The 18,672-nt window shown below is 49.1% G+C and overlaps 1 protein-coding gene across 1 annotated transcript; it reads left to right on the plus strand.

The window, feature by feature from the left end:
- Window positions 1–2,025: 2,025 nt before the first annotated feature.
- On the plus strand, window positions 2,026–15,409 carry RAB5IF (RAB5 interacting factor). The gene is made up of 4 exons (XM_084645813.1): window positions 2,026–2,235; window positions 8,976–9,079; window positions 11,774–11,903; window positions 13,513–15,409. The coding sequence occupies exons 1-4, from the start codon at window positions 2,101–2,103 to the stop codon at window positions 13,552–13,554; spliced, it is 411 nt and encodes a 136-aa protein (XP_084501939.1). The 5' UTR covers window positions 2,026–2,100; the 3' UTR covers window positions 13,555–15,409.
- Window positions 15,410–18,672: the final 3,263 nt, after the last annotated feature.

An 18,672-nucleotide genomic window follows, 5' to 3' on the forward strand; every position in this document is an offset into this window, starting at 1 on the left:
AAATTATACAAACCTGCTGCTCCTGCATAGGTTAACCTTTCCTTTATATAGCTTGGGTCTTTGATAGGGTTGCCAACTCCTCAGGATTGTCCTGGAGTCTCCAGGAATTAAAGATTAATCTTTAATTAAAGATTATGTCATGTGATAAAACCTCCAGAAATACGTCTAACCAAAACTGGCAACCCAATTTTGATCGTCTTTGATTGTCAGAGACCATGACTAGGTAATCAGTCAGACAGTAGTTCTCTTCTCAGAGCGTAGCTTTAAAAGGTTGGGTCTGGAGGTGAGAATTTGCATTTTCCTCCGCTCAGATATTTCCTAGGAAAGCCACTTAATTTTGTTTTTCCTAAAAGTTCCCTCTTGCATGGCACATTGTTTAAAACAGTCCCTTGAAGCTCTGAACACTTCCCAAGGTATACACTGGCCACATGTCTCGCCTAGGGAATTTACGTGCAATCCCACAATAATACATAAATTTTGCATTTATAATGCCATGGACACCAAAGCTATTTAAACTTAATTCAATATGATCTCTTAATGATATTGCCATATCTCTCACAAATACTTCCTCCCCACCTCCCAGGCAAATGACTGGTGCTGCCTGTCCTGTGAGCACCCCCTTACAAAAGGTCTCTGTTGGGAGGGACGGTTGGTGTCTATGAATTGGCAAGGATGGTGTCCCTAGCCATAGGTGCCAGCTTCCCCTCTGCCAGGTGTAGGGTGACCAGACAGCAAGTGTGAGAAATCGGGACAGGGTGGAGGTGTAATAGGCACCTATATAAGACAAAGCTCCAAATATTGGGACTGTCCCTATAAAATCGGGATATCTGGTCACCCTAGCCCAGTGGGTGCTTGACCCCCACCCCCGTCCCTGCCCCGCCTCTTCCCGCCCCTGCACTGCCTTCGCCCCACCCCCATTCCACCCCTTCCCCAAAGTCCCTGCCCCATCCTGCCCCCATTCCACCCCCTTCTCCCGAGTCCCTGCCCCTGCCCTGCCTCTTCTCCACCTCCTCCCCTGAGCGTGCCGTGTCCCCGCTCCTCCACCTCCCTCCCAGAAAGTCCTAAGCACTGCCAAACAGCTGTTAGATGGCGGGAAGTGGGGACATGGCATGCTGGCGGGGGGAGGGGGAGAAGGAGGCAAGGAGTGGGGAGCTTGGCTGCCCTGGGTTAATTTTTGCCCATGGGTGCTCCAGCCCCAGAGCACCCACGGAGTCGGCACCTATGTCCCTAGCCTCTGTTTGCCAGAAGCTGGGAATGGGCAACAGGGGATGGATCACTAGATGATTACCTGTTCTGTTCATTCCCTCTGGGGCACCTGGCATTGGACACTGTCAGAAGACAGGATACTGGGCTAGAAGGACCATTGGTCTGACCCAGTATGGCCCATCTTCTGTTCTTACCTGAATTGAGGCTTGGAGGGGAGCGGAGGGGAGGCGCTAGAGGCTGGCAGAGGTAGTAGTGATCTGAGAAGCTGCTGTGGGGGGTTAACGTGTGGCTACGCCCCACCCCAGAGGGGGCAGCTCCCCAGTGTGGAGTACAGCTCCCCTGGAGGGATCAGAGAGCATGGGAAGCTCAGGAGGGACTGTGGGCTCAGTGGTTTGAGCATTGGCCTGCTAAACCCAGGGTTGTTAGTTCAATCCTTGAGGGGGCCATTTAGGAAGGTGGGGCAAAAACTGGGGACTGGTCCTGCTTTGAGAAGGGGGCTGGACTAGATGAACTCCTATGGTCCCTATTCTATGATTATATTCTATGATCTGCCCCTTATGCCCCTGCAGCTCCCCTCCTCCCTCTGGCAGAAGGCCCCCTCCGCTCTTTCCCGAAGCCCCGCCCCATTCTGCAGCTCGTCTCTCAGGTCCCACCCTCCAGGGAATAGCAGCAACGCTTTTCAGAATGACCCCTCCCTCTTGCCGTAGGGAAGGAGACGGCCCCTCCCCATCGTGCGACAGGGGGCGGTCCGGCTTCAGCCCCGCCCCTCCCCTCCCCGGCAGGGATTGGTGTGATTGGCTGAGCGCAAAAGCCGGCCGTCACGTGCGCTGCTTCCCTTGCAGTGACCGCGGGGCCTGAGGGTGGCGGGGCGGCCTGTGCTGGGGCCTGGGGAAGATGAGCGGCGCCCGGCGGAAGGAAGAGCCGCCGCCGTCGCACCCGCAGCAGCACCTGGTGGCCAACGGCGGCGGCGCGTTGCGCGGCTCGGTGTGGGGCAAGGCGCTGCGGAGCGACTCCGCCTGGGAGGACAAGGTGCGGCCGGGGCCCGCGCGGGGTGGCCCGGCCTGGCTGGGCGGGGAGAGAGGGGGCGGTGCTCGTCTCCCCACGTCGCTGAGGGGGGCTGCCGCCGCCCGCTGGGGGTCGCCCGTGGGCGCTGGGCGGGTGGGGGCTGCTGCCGCCGCCCGCTGGGGGTCGCCCGTGGGCGCTGGGCGGGTGGGGGGGGGGCTGCTGCCGCCGCCCGCTGGGGGTCGCCCGTGGGCGCTGGGCGGGTGGGGGGGGGGCTGCTGCCGCCGCCCGCTGGGGGTCGCCCGTGGGCGCTGGGCGGGTTGGGGGGGGCTTGCTGCCGCCGCCCGCTGGGGGTCGCCCGTGGGCGCTGGGCGGGTGGGGGGGGGGGCTGCTGCCGCCGCCCGCTGGGGGTCGCCCGTGGGCGCTGGGCGGGTGGGGAGGGGGCTGCTGCCGCCGCCCGCTGGGGGTCGCCCGTGGGCGCTGGGCGGGTGGGGGGGGGGGCTTGCTGCCGCCGCCCGCTGGGGGTCGCCCGTGGGCGCTGGGCGGGTGGGGGGGGGCTTGCTGCCGCCGCCCGCTGGGGGTCGCCCGTGGGCGCTGGGCGGGTGGGGAGGGGGCTGCTGCCGCCGCCCGCTGGGGGTCGCCCGTGGGCGCTGGGCGGGTGGGGGGGGGGCTGCTGCCGCCGCCCGCTGGGGGTCGCCCGTGGGCGCTGGGCGGGTGGGGGGGGGGCTGCTGCCGCCGCCCGCTGGGGGTCGCCCGTGGGCGCTGGGCGGGTGGGGGGGGGCTTGCTGCCGCCGCCCGCTGGGGGTCGCCCGTGGGCGCTGGGCGGGTGGGGGGGGGGCTGCTGCCGCCGCCCGCTGGGGGTCGCCCGTGGGCGCTGGGCGGGTGGGGGGGGGGCTGCTGCCGCCGCCCGCTGGGGGTCGCCCGTGGGCGCTGGGCGGGTGGGGGGGGGGCTGCTGCCGCCGCCCGCTGGGGGTCGCCCGTGGGCGCTGGGCGGGTGGGGGGGGGGCTGCTGCCGCCGCCCGCTGGGGGTCGCCCGTGGGCGCTGGGCGGGTGGGGGGGGGGGGGCTGCTGCCGCCGCCCGCTGGGGGTCGCCCGTGGGCGCTGGGCGGGTGGGGGGGGGGGGCTGCTGCCGCCGCCCGCTGGGGGTCGCCCGTGGGCGCTGGGCGGGTGGGGGGGGGGCTGCTGCCGCCGCCCGCTGGGGGTCGCCCGTGGGCGCTGGGCGGGTGGGGGGGGGGGGGCTGCTGCCGCCGCCCGCTGGGGGTCGCCCGTGGGCGCTGGGCGGGTGGGGGGGGGGCTGCTGCCGCCGCCCGCTGGGGGTCGCCCGTGGGCGCTGGGCGGGTGGGGGGGGGGGCTGCTGCCGCCGCCCGCTGGGGGTCGCCCGTGGGCGCTGGGCGGGTGGGGGGGGGGGCTGCTGCCGCCGCCCGCTGGGGGTCGCCCGTGGGCGCTGGGCGGGTGGGGGGGGGGCTGCTGCCGCCGCCCGCTGGGGGTCGCCCGTGGGCGCTGGGCGGGTGGGGGGGGGGCTGCTGCCGCCGCCCGCTGGGGGTCGCCCGTGGGCGCTGGGCGGGTGGGGGGGGGGCTGCTGCCGCCTCCCGCTGGGGGTCGCCTGTGGGCGCTGGGCGGGTTGAGGATACTTGTAGCCCCATGAGCTGGGGAAGCCTTTGTTTTTTAATCTGGCATTTTTTTTGGCACATCCTCAGAAACTCTATTTTGAGTATTTTTCAGAAATCAGACTAGTCATTTCTTCCCGGTGAGACGAAGGCACAGAGACTTGAGGTGAAATTGCAGTGCTCTGTGTTGGAGACAGTCTATGTGCTGATTTTGTAACTTTTCTTTAATAATTAGAGCTATAAAACTTCCCATGGAAGCAGCTAAAGGCATTTTCCAACCGACCCTGCTCTTTAGGACACCATGAATTAATTTGTGCTCATTTAGGCCGGGTCTATGCTTTGAGCTTATATTGGTATAACTACGTTGCTCAGAGGTGTGAAAAGTCCACAGCCCTGAATGATGCAGTTATACCAACCTAACCAGTGCTGTCGATGGGAGGGCTTTTGTCCACATAACTACCACCTCTCATGGAGGTGGATTAACTGTGTTGACAGGAGAAGCTCTGCCATTGGCATAGCAGCATCTTCACTTAAACACTACAGTGGCACAGCTGCACCATTTTAAGTGTAGACCTGTCCTTACCTGTATCAGTGAGCCATGTCTGATGAATGGTGTGAGCTGGGAGGAAGCTGAGATTTTAGAATGATCTAGAAGCAGGTAGAGGATGCTTACTGAATAGGGCACCTAACATCACACACATACAAGCAATCTCATGTTTTGCATGCATAAAAAGGGAAGGAAGGAAATTGTTAAAAGAAAATCTCTCCATACACGTCTGTTGTAATGAGATGTAGTTGTAGCCATATCAGTCCTATGATATTAGAGAGAGAGGGTGGGTGAGGTAAGATCTTTTATTGAACCAACTTCTGTTGGTAAGAGAGACAAGCATTTGAACCACACAGACATGAAGAAGAACTCTGTGAGGCTTGAAAGTTTGTCTCTCTCACCAACAGAAGTTGCAATAAATCTTTCAATAAAAGATATTACCTCTCCCACCATGTCTTTCACAACGAGAGGCATATGTGGGAACGTGTTAAGTATTGCATGGTGGTCTAGACTAGTTCTGAAGCATGCAATGTTAGTAAAAAAAAATGTCAGTGGCTAGTCTACACTGGCCCTTCTACTGGTGCTGATAATGCTACAGCAGTGCTAAAAGAACAGAGGGTGGATTTCAGAAAACTTCTACCATAGATGTAGCCTCTAGTGCAGGGGTGGGCAAACTTTTTGGCACAAGGGCCACATTGGGATTGCGCAGCTGTATGGAGGGCTGGGTAGGGAAGGCTGTGCCTCCCCAAACAGCCTGGCCCCTGCCCCCTATCCACCCCCTTCCACTTCCTGCCCCCCTCAGAACCCCTGACCCATCCACCCCCCCTGCTCCTTGACCCCTGACTGCCCTGTCCCAGAACCCCCTCCCCCAGCTGCCCCGGGACCCTACCCCCTCCCTAACCCCCCCTACTCCCTGTCCCCTGACTGCCATGACCCCTATCCCCGTCCCCGCCCCCGGGACGCCACCCCCTATCCAACTCCCCCTGTTCCCTGACTGCCCGCCCCCTGTCCCAGAACCTCTGCCCCATCCAACTACCTCTGGGGACCCCCTACCCCATATGCAACCCCGCTCCCCACCCCCTTACCATACTGGAGCCAGCCACACCGCTGCACTGCTGGACAGGAGTGGCAGGCCAGAGCGCTGCCTGTGCAGCGGCATGATGTGGGGGGGGGGCAGCCAGGGGGGACGGCGGGGCGGCCAGGGGCTAGCCTCCCCAGCAAGGGGCTCAGGGGCCGGGCAGAATGGTCCCGCGGGCCGTAGTTTGCCCACCTTTGCACTAGTGCTTGCGGTGGACTTGTCTTGGCTTAAAAATGCTTGCTGCAGTAGTGGAATATTGGCAAACCCTGCTAGTGGAGAGATGGCATGTACTAGGAAAAGTTGCTTTGTCAGTATAGCTTAAACCAGTTACCTGAACAGGGTGGTCTGTACAGGCAAAAGGGCTTCTTTGCTGGTAGGCCTGTGTCTACATTAGGATATAGCTATGTCAGTTGAAGTGGTGAAAAAGTTGCACTCCTGACTGGCATAGCTGTACTGGCAAATTTTTAAACTGTAGACCAGACCTAAGGCTAGGTGAGTTTCATTTGGTCATATATATCACCTCTACTACAGAAATAGACGGTTCCCCTGTAATTTTATGTAAAACAAGTCATTTAATCTTTCTCTGCATTAATTCCCTATCTGTAGTAAATGAGAGTAATACCTTCCTACCTCACAGGAGTGCTGTGAGAATGAACTTATTATCTGTGAGGTGCTCAGATACTATGGCGTTGATATAAGTAGATCTCCAGCTTCCTTTTGCTTCGCGCTCTGTCTGTACATCAGGCTAGTCTTACTGTCACCTTGTGAGTGTCCCAAGTGAATACAACTCCATATTCTCAGTGCAGTTACCCCTTTTATGTCAATCATTTGTTTAGACTACTGGTTTAAAAGGGTTATTTGCTCCTGTTGTTCAGATCTTAGCATGTAACTGGTTACAAATGTTCAGTGTGAGTTCTACAACTTACGTATTTATAGAGGACCAAAGTCTGCTCTGTTACACCAGTATAAATCCAGAGTAACTACACTGACCACAGTGGACTCTGGATTATACAAAGATAACTAAGGGCTTGTCTACGCTACCGCGTGGGGTCTATCTAAGATATGCAACTTCAGCTACGTGAATAGCGTAGCTGAAGTCGACGTACTTAGATCTACTTACCACAGTGTCTTCACTGCGGTAAGTTGACAGCTGACGCTCTCCCATCGACTCCACTTGCGCTCCTCATTCTACTGGAGTACCGGAGTTGACAGGAGAGTGCTCCGCAGTCGATTTTAGATTGACCCCCGCTGGATCAATCGCTGCCTGCCAAACCGGCGGGTAGTGTAGACAAGCCCTAAGAGCAGGATTCAGCTCATTGACTCTGTTTTTAAATTTAAATCAGATTTCTACCTGCACAATCCAAAAATCAAAACGAGGAATAAACATTTGGATGTTTCCTTTGATTGTCTCTTGTAAGATGATGGTCATCCAGGTGGGCTATTTGGGGAGTAGCACAGCATAACTGGTGAGGCTGAGGGCAGGTCTACACTACCACTGCCGGTCAATCTAAGCTGCGCAATTTGTGTTATGTTAGTAGCGTGACTTAATTGACGCAGCTTAGATCTACTTACTGCAGGGTTCACACTACACTATGTCGAGGGGAGATGCTCTCCCGCCGATATTGCTTCCGCCTCTCATTGAGGTGGAATACAGAAATTGATGGGAGAGCGTTCTTTCATCAACTGAGCTTGTCTTCACTAGACCTGCTAAATTGATGCTGCCAGAGTGTCTGTCACGCTGTCATGGCTTAACTCTTCTGCAAATTTTTTCAATTATAAATGTCATGACTGCTCAATAATTGGTTGTGGTTTTCTTTCATTAAGCTTTAATTAAAACAACTCATTAAGGCCTGGATTCTGCAAAATGGATACATGTACCATAAATTGTTCTACTGAAGTCACTGGGACTACTTGCATGTGTAAATTAAGTTCATGCATATGTGTTTGCAGAGTCAGAGCTGTGATCTTCCAAATGGGAGCAGAGCATAAATAATGCAGGGCTGCCGCTGTAACTCCGAGAGCAGTTATTTTCTGTTTTTGTAAAGTTGTATTTGGAGATGACAGAAAACCTGTAAAACCATGTAATTTAGGCATGTTACCCATTCCTATTAAAATAAGCCTTTGTATCATTTTATATTAAAAATCAGTATTTTTTCCATTTGAATCAGATACTTTTTTTAGCAATTTAAAAAAAATAACAATACATTTGGAAGAATGTGGGCTGTGATTTTTAGCTAGAATTGTGACATTTTTGCATTTCTTGCTATAAACAAGCTGTGACTCGGAGCGCTTTGTGGTAACAGCGCAGTCAGCAGGGCAATGGCTTGAGTTTTCAGTGCTGTCCGTCATCGTGCACATAAAAGGCCTTCTCTGAGGTGCCACTGCCAACATGGCAAAGGAATCATTAGCGCTCCTGAGGATGCTGCCACGGTTGAGTCACCTGAGCATCTTTCTTCTGTGTGCAAATGTTTTTTAAAAAAAAAAAAATACTCTGAACATGATAGAAGGTGAATTGATTATGAAGATTGCATCATTCGAATAAGAAATATTGAGCTTTTTGGAAAAATTGACTTCAGTATAATATCAGTGCATGGAGAGAGGATGTTACTGCATTATTTCACCTGACTGGCTTCAAACAAGTTGAGATGCTGGGAAGTGTGGAAAACCAAACGACCTTTTACAACCCCATAGGACAGAATTTGGCCTACAGAATTTTTATTAAGTTATGGTAGTGCATCCTGTCTTTAGTGAAGTTGCAAAGGTGTATTTGAGAGCAGAATTGAATTTTGATTTGAAGCATGTGGCAGAATAGGATACAAGCATTCATAGCTTCATAAAGTCTACAAGGAGAACAGGAATAGAAAGTTACACATTACTGTCACTCAGCTATGACTCTGAATACAGACATGGGATGCAGTTTTCGTACCAGTAGGTGCCATTTTTAGTCTCTTTGGAATAGAATTGAATTTTAAACAATGCTTTTTTCATAACTGATTCCCCCCCCCTTTTTTTTAACAGTCCCGTGGAGACTCAAAATCAAAATCTTTCCTTGCTGATGATGGTTTTTTTATCTCCATGATTCATACACACCTGTTTGTCATTTGTGGTTGCTTGAGAGTGCTGATTTGCTGGCAACAGTTGTTTGTGGGTGATGGGGAAAGAATTCAAGAATGATGTAGGCTTTTACAAGTGGTAAAGAATATAAATAGCTGAAAAGTTGGAGCTATGAACATTTTTAGTATCTAATTCTAAAACAAATGGACTAAATATCTGTTCTCTGTGTGTCCCACTAGTGGGAGAACTGTAAACTGAAGCCAGAACTTAGAAAAGGGGGTGGGGGGGATCCATCTATTGCCATTAGATACTTTCAGATACTTTATAGTTTCTTAAAATATTTTTTCTTTTGAAAAGCAATCTGTGTTCAGTGCCTTGATTTTTTCCAAGTTAGTTGCATGAGGGGTTCTTATAAATGTTTTATCTAAACTAGATATTATATGTGAGATATCAAACTTTGCTGTTTTTTCTCTCTCTTCAGGATGAGTTTTTAGACGTGATCTACTGGTTCCGACAGATCATTGCAGTTATTTTGGGAGTCATCTGGGGCGTAGTTCCGCTGAAGGGATTTGTGGGAATAGCAATGTAAGGTTTCTTTCCTCTTATCTGACATGTATTTATTTATTTTTTTTCAGATGTGGCGGTCACAATAACTCTAGGCCATTTTAAAACAGCAAAGCAATGGGGTGCTGGAAATGCATTAAAGTCTGACATTTCCTTTAAATACTGTTTCATAGTCCAAAGGATAAATCATGTGACCTCATGAGCCAATTGGTACCTGTAACTCTTTCCCTCCATCCCCCATTCTGAATAGTTCTTTTTTTGCTTTAAAAACCTCTTGGAATTACTGGAAAAATGTCCAACTTCTGTCTTTTAGAGCAGTGATTCTGAATATTTTCCATACCATGATGACTTTTCCCCATACTGGGACCCCCTGTCCCGTGTAACTGGGATCCGTATGGGAAAGGCAGGGTGGTTATGACCCCGATAATTGTTTGCAGCGTCCAGTTGAGTACCCTTGTTGTACAGTGTGTTCTGTACAATCCCACGAAGGGTGTTTATTCCTTTTGAAATCAAAAAAGTGTCTCCAAAACAGTAGAAAATGTAAATTGTAACAAGCAAAACATCATTCTTGGGGGTCTTCTGCTGTTCTCTCATGAGAGATACTATTTTACCAAAACGTGTACCTTTAATATCATTGTAAGGGGAAGGGGCATCGAAAATTAACTTTTTTTAAAAAGAAAAATTATATCCATGCATATATATAGTAAAACCTGTAATCTGGCTAGATGTATGGGATCCTTGTTCCCTTTTTAGCAAAGATATCACAGTGTTATAGTGAGCACACTAATTAATTAAAATGTTATAACAGGGTTTGGAAAATTTACCAGCCACCTATGAGTTAAAGGACAAAGCCTGCTAGACAGAAGTAAATGCAGAAGATGGGAGGGGCACCAGGGGCGGTGCTCTAGGTGTTGAAGCAGGGTAGTACTAGGATTTTATATGGGGTGCTGTCCCTCAGTTCTGATGGGGGACTCTGTATTTCTATCTGCCTGTGACTAGTTGATGTCTTGAAAACTTAGCTTTACTCCCCTCTAGGTGCTGGAAGGGAAGTTTTCTGTCTCCTCCCCTCTCTCAGCACATCTTAGGTGCTGCAAGAAGGCAAGGGGGAGAGAAGGTAGTCTCTGGTTCTCTACACTTTCAGACTGTTTTTGACCATGGGGCAGGGCGTGGGTGGGTCGGTCTTCTCCAGTTCCTGCTTCTGCTGGTGCTCGTATTTTTCCCAGCAGCAGCAGTGTGACATTGATACAATTTTGGAGAGTTGCATTGTTGCTCACATGGTTCATAACAGTAGCACTGAACCTGACTAGTCTTGTTAATACCATTGTGAAACCGCATGGGAAAGCTCTGAGCAGCAGAGACATTGAGGCTGTTTGCAGACTCGGGAAGAAAATGCTACATTGTTTTGCATCTTGAAGATCATCTTCACAACTCTTAGGGCTAGAAACACTTTGTTTTACTGGAAATTTACTTAAATTCTGCAGAAATTGAGGGGTAAGAGCCCCAGGGAAAGCTTTATATTAACCACTGAAGAACTGTTTTTTCAGTCCCTGTTATAAATAGTTAAAACTAAACTACAGTTACAATAGATGAGAAATACACTGTTCTTGCTTCTGTTCACTTACTATTTTAGTGTGTCTTCCATCTGTTTGTGTAAATGAGTTCGTGTGGAAGGTTATAAAAGTAACTGAAGCTGATATTTGGTGAACAGTGGAGTCTTCCACACTGGGGAGCTTGTGTTTAACAGTTTCTTAATGTGCCAGAAACATTTAATGCAACTACGATTATTGTAGGTTCTCTGGCAAATGTTGTGCATGTTCTCTTTTAAGAGCAACATGGAAGGCAAGAGTCCTGAGTGTATCTGGCACAGAGCTCCAGTCTTTTTCCACCCTTATCCTTTCATCCCACACAACTTTTCTTGCAAGAAGTGCACTGTTTGAAGGCAAGTTTTCACTTCCCAGGTTATCCCAATCCTGAGTCTCTTGAGGCCAGATTTAACTCTGCACTGGAGCTTATGTGATCTCTGGGACAGGCTGATGGTTGCCCGAAGTTACACCCTAGCTGTGGTGGCCCTTAGCGCTTGCCAGAAGCACAGAATGTGCCCAGGCCACATCAGATCCCCCCTCTGGCCTGTCCATGCCTGTCTCCGTGCTGTACCTGGCTGTAGTGACCCCCTTCACACTAGTTTAGGAGGCAATAAAGTGCGGTTCCAGGAAAACAGCAGGTTGGGCCCTGGGTGTTTTAGGGTGAGATGAGTTCTGTTAGGCTTGGGTTTACTTTACTAAACTCAACTGGTGCTAAGACAGAGAGGCTGATAGTGTATTTAAGTCCTTGGGTTTTAGCTTTTATGCTGGTGATCTCCTGAGCATTTAAGAACCAATTCCTGCCTCTAGGGCCACAAATCTGTGCTCTACTGTCAGTGTGTGATGGTGGTAATCTTAGGTTTGGATAAGAACTTGTTCCCTGCTACAACTATATGAAGCCAGACTGTACATGTACTTGTAGATCCAGCACTTGACAGGCTGGGGAAAAAGTGGGTAGAGTTAACATTCCCTGCACTGGAGAGAGTCCGCTCTTGTATGCTTTCTTTTCAGAAGGCGGAAGAATTTGAACTGAAGCCTCTAGCAAGCTGGGGACAGGAGGAGAACATCCTACTCCTTGGCTGTAATGTTGATTAGATCATTAGACGGTTTTATCCTGTAATATCTTTGTCCCCAGATTCTGCCTGATCAACGCTGGCGTCCTATACCTCTATTTTAGTAGCTTTCAGCAGATAGACGAGGAGGAGTATGGAGGCACATGGGAGTTAACGAAAGAAGGATTCATGACATCGTTTGCACTGTTTTTGGTAATTCCCTCCCTTCCTCCCCGCTTCCTTTCCAGTTGTTCCAGTTACTGCCTGTGGAGTAGTAGTGATGAGATGAGATGTGAGTGAGTAGGAACGCACCATGGAATCCTAGGTAAGGGAGGGATAAGGGGCAGAAACTTCACAGCAAGGGGAAAGGCTGCACGTTAGCAGTTGTAAGGTCAGTTTATTCTGAGTGTTCCCCCTCTCCAGCATACAGGTGACACAAAGCTAGGGGAGGTTGCCAACACTTTGGAGGATAGAGTTAAAATTCAGAGGGATCTTGATAAATTGTAAAACTGGACTGTAGACGACAAAATGAATCCAACAAAGAAATGTAAGGTGTTACGCTTAAGGAAGAAAAACCCAATGCACAAATACAGAAGGATAACTGGCTTGGCGGCAGCACAGCTGAGAAGGATCTGGGGATTGTGGTGGATCACAACCTCAACACGAGTCAGCAATGTGATGCTGTTGCAAAAGAAGCAAATGCAATTTTAGGTTGCAAGTCACAGGAGGTGATAATACTGCTCTACTCAGTGCTGGTTAGGCCTCGGCTGGAGTACAGTGTCCAGTTTTGGTCACCAGTGTATAGAAAGAATGTAGAGAAACTGGAAAGGATCCAGAGGTGAGCAGCAAAGATCAAAGGGATGGAATGCCAGCTATAGGGATGGAATGCCAGCCATATGAGCAAAGGCTGTAGGAACTAGGTATCTTTAGTATGGAAAAGGCTGCCATAAAAAAGATGGAGAAAAGTTGTTCTTGCCACAGAGGGCAGGACAAGAGGCAATGGGTTCAAACCACAGCAGATTTAGATTAAATCTCAAGAAACATTTCCTAACTGTAAGAACAGTAGGACAATGGAACAGACTGTCTGGGGAGGTTGTGGAAGCTCTTCCATTGGAGGTTTTCAAAAGGAGGCTGGGTAGCCATCTGTCTTGGATGGTGTAGACACAACAAATCCTGCATCTTGGCAGGGGGGTTGACTAGACCCTTCTAACCCTGTGGTTCTATGATGATGGCAGTGCAACTATTTTTAAAATCTGCTCCCCATTTCCATCAGGGTGTAATCTAGAGCATTGGCATGTGTTATATTGAATTCACTGCTCTTATCTTTCAGGGTCTTTGCTATGACTTGGTAATACTGCACTTTTAAAATTTTTCTTTGCACCTCTTCCCCCCACCCCCCCGCCCCTGAAAAAAAAAGTACCTGTGATCCCATTTGCGGCTGTTTTGAAGCTGCATAGATTCTTTGGTGGCACTTCAGTCTGGGGCAAGCCAATCAGATGGCAGACTGCACTTGTCTGTGGTATGTGACATTCCTTATAGCTGTCTGCAGTGGCCCCAAAGTTGAAATTGAGTTTCCTGTCAAGTAAAGTGGCCTCTTGTTGAGAACAGTGAGGGATTTTTGATGGTAAAAATGACTCGCCCCATGAAGTTGCAGCTTGGATTCTGTTTGTGGTTGTGCCTTTAGCACCACTCACAGTACTAGCAGGGCTCATGGAAAAATTCATCCTTTTTTGTGATAAGAGGGAGGGCAGTAAATGTTTGAAACTTTTCCACAGGGGCTTGATTAACCTTCACTTTCTCTCCTTGTTTGTCCCCTCTTCAGGTTGTTTGGATAATCTTTTACACTGCCATCCACTACGACTGACAGCCTGCAGCCCTTGCCTCCCATTCCGGTCTTCAATAAATCCAGGAACATTTTAATAAATCAGAGCCTGTAATGGACTGGTGGGAGATGAAAATCAGCCACCTTTTTGTACCAGTGGTCCGAGGAGCCTGGAACAGCCCCAGCTCCCCTAACAGAGAAGCCAGTCTGTCTTGATTTTATACAAGTGTTGCTTATTGGAACTTTTTAAAAAGCCATCACAATTTTTGAAAGCCGTTCAAGACTATTCAACTTTTGAACTTTTTCCATGACTTTATTCAATAACTGTAACAACCTCCTGTGTGCTAAAGGGTGAATCTATTAATTTAATTTGTGTAAGTTACCTCACCCTCTGGATGAAATCTGTCATTAAATTGTGACTTGTCTTCCATTGTTGTCCTTCAGACATAGTTTTAAAACAGCAGTCACTAAGTTACTTTCAGTGGAGAACACTGCAGCATTCAAGTAGTACATGGAGTTCAATGATTGCCCTTGGCTTCTTTGAAGATAATTAAAGATGTGATTTATTTGAGTAAAATGACTATTGTTACCATATTTTTTAAATTAAGAATCATTTGTTCACCAGAATTTTCAAATGCTCTTGGCTAAAAACATGGATTTTTTAAATAATTTTGCTGGGGAGAGTTAGTCATCTGCTTTGGGAATGTTTAACTTGTAAACAGTGTTCATCATGTTTAGGACCTTCATCATGTTTCTGCTAGCCCAGAGGGCTACTAACTCCGTTCCCGGAGCCTACCTCAGAGTTCAGTAGTCTAGACGGACAAAATAATTCCAGAGGCATACTTTTAAATGTCTGAGTTTAACTGCTTAAAATCTTAATTTTTTTCTGTGGTGTATATATAAGTTAACGGGGTTCAAATTCTGTTTATTGACAAATGCAGGAGACTAAAAATAAGTACAATTGAGGCAGCTAATGTCATAGATGCAGAATTATGAACTCTTTTAAAAGAGGCATTTTCCCAGGAGCAGATGGCCTCCAGATTTCAGTGTTGATCTCTTCATGATACTGAGCAAAGCACCATCTAAACCAGATATTGCTGAGCTATCCCGTCAGTTTAGAGCTACTCCTGAGTGTTGCCATAGAGGTAAGCTGGGGGCTGTTTACTTCTCTAAAATGCTTAAGTATATATCTTTTCACAACTTGTATTGACAGCAGTAACATGCACAGTGCTGCCTACGCAGTTATCTCCAGGAAGCAGTGCCACCATGTGGTTTGGTTGTAGAATCATCCCTGCTGTTCTAACCTATAGTTCACATAAACTTGGGGAAGGTTTGTACCAAGATTGCCTTATGATGAGAACTTGACCTACTTTTAATATTCTCTTGTTGAAATCCTACATTGTTTCCTTGTCCCTCTCTTCTGAAAGCTCAAGAGCCCAGAATTCTTATGTTTGCATATAAAGTTAGGCACCTAAATAACAGTTTTCAGTGCGGAAAGTAGGAAAGTTTCCCATGCATTTCCCCCAAAACTTTAATAGGGAGGATATCTACTTTGGGAAGGGAGAGATGGTTAACTACTAGGTCCCTGCGAGCTGTGGAAAAAGAGGAGCTGAGGCTTGCTGCTATTGCAGTCTGAGTTGCCAGCTTAAAAAGTGAATGATCTCATGCAGACTCCTAAACATGCTGCTCTCTTGTGTGTGTAAGATTTAAACCCTGCTATGATTTTCTCCTCCTCAGCTGTAAGCATTAATTTCCTTTGAGAAATGACCTGTCCACTAGTTTTAAGTTATTCTTTGCTATCATCAGTTTGTGCGTTTCCTTAATTATCCCCACCCATCAATAAAATAAACCATTGTATACTTGAAAGCAATCTATTAAATAATGTCACCTGACTAACCAGTTGTGTGGCTTCTATCCTCTGTCTTCTGAGTATTACAGAATGTTGGGAGCATGGGGCTTTTTTAATACCCTGTTTTGTGACCACTAATCTTGATCTGGAGCCCACGGTGTATAATTTGTCTCTTGGATCTGTGTCTCAGATCTGTGTCGACATATACCCTCCAGAGGGGCAAGGCAGCCGCTGGGATTTAAAAGCTCATCTTCACTGGTAATGAAACGAGAACTGACCACTTCCCTCACTGCAAGCCTTGCATCCCTGTAGCATACCGGTTCTTGTGCTGTGGTTGGCAAGCTCTGGTGGCGCTTTGGAGCTGGGCACAGAAGCGCTGTGGGAGCCCTGCAGGCTGGGTTCTCTGTAAGTTTGCCCCAGGTTTGTGCATTTTCTTTGTGACTCGGTGCATTGCTGTAAAACTTGCGAAGTGTAAATTGGTGCATAGCTATTGTTGACCCATGAACTGTCCCTTTTTATCATCCTGAGTGGAGAAGATAGGAGCTGGAGAGAATGACTCTGCCCATCTCCTTACCTTGCTGTTGGACTGAGTGAGATCTGAAGTACTTCATCTGGCCCCCATCACTTTGGTACCAGAGCACCTCCCAGTCTCTAGTGTATGTATCCTCACAACACCCCAATGAGGTAGAGCCATGCTATTACCCTTACATGGCAACTGACTTTGGAACACCCAAGAACTGGCCAGTGAATGCTCATGGTAAAAGTGAGGTAAACATAGGAAGGGATTTTTATGAAGTCTTCTGGTTTGACTTTTCAAAGTGAAATAGATACAGAAACATGATGTGCAAAAATACAACCATGATTGAGACAGATACAGTCCCGTGTGTTCAAACCCCAGTGGACTGAAATGTATTGATAGGGTTATTCCTTTCAAGAAGGGGAGATGCTTGGGGACAGTATCTGCAATCTGTCTTGATGCAGTGCTCTCCAATGGTTAGAGCTAGAAGGCAGACCTGCTAGGTCCTATTGCCAACTCTTGATTATTAAAAGCTCATTTTTGGTGCAGTTCAGGGTGTAAGGATGGAGAAGCCTTCCCCAAGAAGCTTACCACCCAAAAGTTGAAAGATGGATAAGAATGCCCTGAGTGACCCAGAGGATGGTGTGGAGGGAGATGGAAGTGGGGTATGTCTTGAGAATTCAGGAGAGATTTAAAGGAAGAAGTGTGGTGGCCCGGAGCACAGGGCAAGGTGGGTCAGTCTGGGCATAGGGGACAGCCTGGAAAAGATCATGAATCTCAGAGTGGGAGAAGGAAAAGGAGGAGCTCGGTGATGGGCAGTAGTAGTGAAAAGAGAGCATATGTTGGTCAGTGAAACAATATGAAAGCTGGGCAGCACTGTGCAGTGTCTTAGAGGTCAGGGATGTTATCGCTGATTTAGTAGGTGATGAGGAGGCAGTGGAGGAGAGCAGCACGGTCTGAGTAGCCAGCAATGAAGCGGATTTCAGCTGCTGCAGTTGGATGGAGGAGGAGGAGGCGGAGGCGTATCCTAGTCTAGGTAGTAAATAACTCAGGTGACTGCTCATTTAAGGATGAGTGAGGCAGAGATGTGTTAGCGAGATGTTGTTGTGGAGAGGTTTGACAACAGCCTGGATCTGTGCACAGAGAGGATTTAAAAATAACCGCGTGAATGTGAGCCTGGCGAGCAAGGAGGTTGGTGGATTGACAATTGTAGCCAGACAGACAGCCCCCCCCCTCTCAGACCAGCATTGCTGGAAACACAGGAGGAAGCCGGAACAGGGCACTTAACATATATTCCAGCACAGCCTTTGAAGCTGTGAAAGCACAGGTGTGCTGCTACAATGTGCCTCTGGGAACAGATACGACGATTAAGCTCACAGCAGGCAGAGGCCCTGTGACAGACATGGCTCTTAGCCCCTACTAAATAGCGTGATGCACACACACCAACATCCTAGGTGGGAAAATATTTACCCTGATAAAAGAAATGTCCAGTAGTCGAAACTTATTGTTTCTCTCCCTTGCAAGTGTAAACTACTCTTGCGAAAGCTGGTGTCACCCAGACAGACCAGCCTCAATTTGGCATAAGAAAGGAGAAAGAGAATAAAGGAGTACAGAGGTATAAGTAGGGGACCTACAGCACCATGATTTTTGAGTGCTTTTCACTATCTATCTGCTGGTCAGATAAGTGACAGCCTCCCAAGGCTTCTGCAGCTAAGAGGGTCCCTACGCCTTGTCCCTTATTCGTCTTTCTGCGGAATTGAGTGACCGATCCTGGCTTGGCACCGCTGGAATCGAGAGATGCAAGGAGGGTAAGAAGCACCCACACCTGATCTCCTATCTTTAGTGTACACATATTTTGAAATAGAGCTCTATACTTTGTTTTTCTTTTCTTTGGGATTGTGGCTTCCGTTTTGTAACTTGCTTGTGTGTGTAACATCTCTACATTTAAATAAGTAGGCACTAGCAATTTTGTAACCACATGATTAGAATCTAGCTTAATAAATTTTGGTAACCATTTATGCATAAGCCTGACTTGTTTTCTCTGGTTTACTGTAAAGCAGCCAACACAATTAAAGAACCTCAGCCATTTTGGCTCTAAAGCCTGGCCATTAGGTGAGAGTACTAAGAGCCTAGCGTTGAGTTGTGCCGCCTCCACGGGGCAAACTCTTGGGGCACCTGTCAGTCAATCCTGGCTGCCCGCTGCGAAGGAGCTCTGAGCTCTAGCAGTTAAAGTCACGGGTGGTTAGGACCTTGGGGCATCTGTCAGCCTAGCCTGGGCTGCCCGCCGCGAAGGGGCAGTGTGTCCTAGCGGTTAAAGTCACGGATGGTATAAACGGGCATAGCTGGCACCTCACCAAACATCCTTGGCCGTCGGCTAACAACAATGCAGAGGGCTTAGGAGCAATCAGGAGCCCTGTTCTAGCTGTGTGGTGTTGGAGGAAGAGGTAGGAGGGTGTGGTGGAGACAGGAAAGGAGCCTGGGGAGAAGCTGGAGTAGAGAGGGAGGCTGGAGAAGTGGGAACAGAGGCTGTGGAACTGAGGCCAGTCACTGTAGGCCAGTTTGGGCACCGAATGGTCAAATGAAATAAATAGCACCTAGCTCCCTGACAGAGTACCTGCAGAACCCAGCAAAACTCGACTGTTTAGCACCTCTGGGGAGTCTGGTGTCTTCTAGATAGGTGCCCACCTTTAAGAACCCCAGTTTGGAAAATGTTGGCCTTAGCCTCTGTGCCTTGAAAATGGAGCTAAGGCTGTGTCTACGCTGCCACTTACATTAGTATAACTTATTATTAGTA

The sequence above is a fragment of the Lepidochelys olivacea genome (assembly GCF_965140295.1).
Source record: "Lepidochelys olivacea isolate rLepOli2 genome assembly, chromosome: 13".
Lineage (NCBI taxonomy): Eukaryota > Metazoa > Chordata > Testudines > Cheloniidae > Lepidochelys > Lepidochelys olivacea.

Coding starts and splice junctions, on each gene's coding strand:
- RAB5IF (XM_084645813.1), top strand. CDS start 2,101: ATGAGCGGCGCCCGGCGGAAGGAAGAGCCGCCGCCGTCGCACCCGCAG. Junction 2,236..8,975: donor ACTCCGCCTGGGAGGACAAG/GTGCGGCCGGGG, acceptor CTCTCTCTTCAG/GATGAGTTTTTAGACGTGAT. Junction 9,080..11,773: donor GGATTTGTGGGAATAGCAAT/GTAAGGTTTCTT, acceptor CTTTGTCCCCAG/ATTCTGCCTGATCAACGCTG.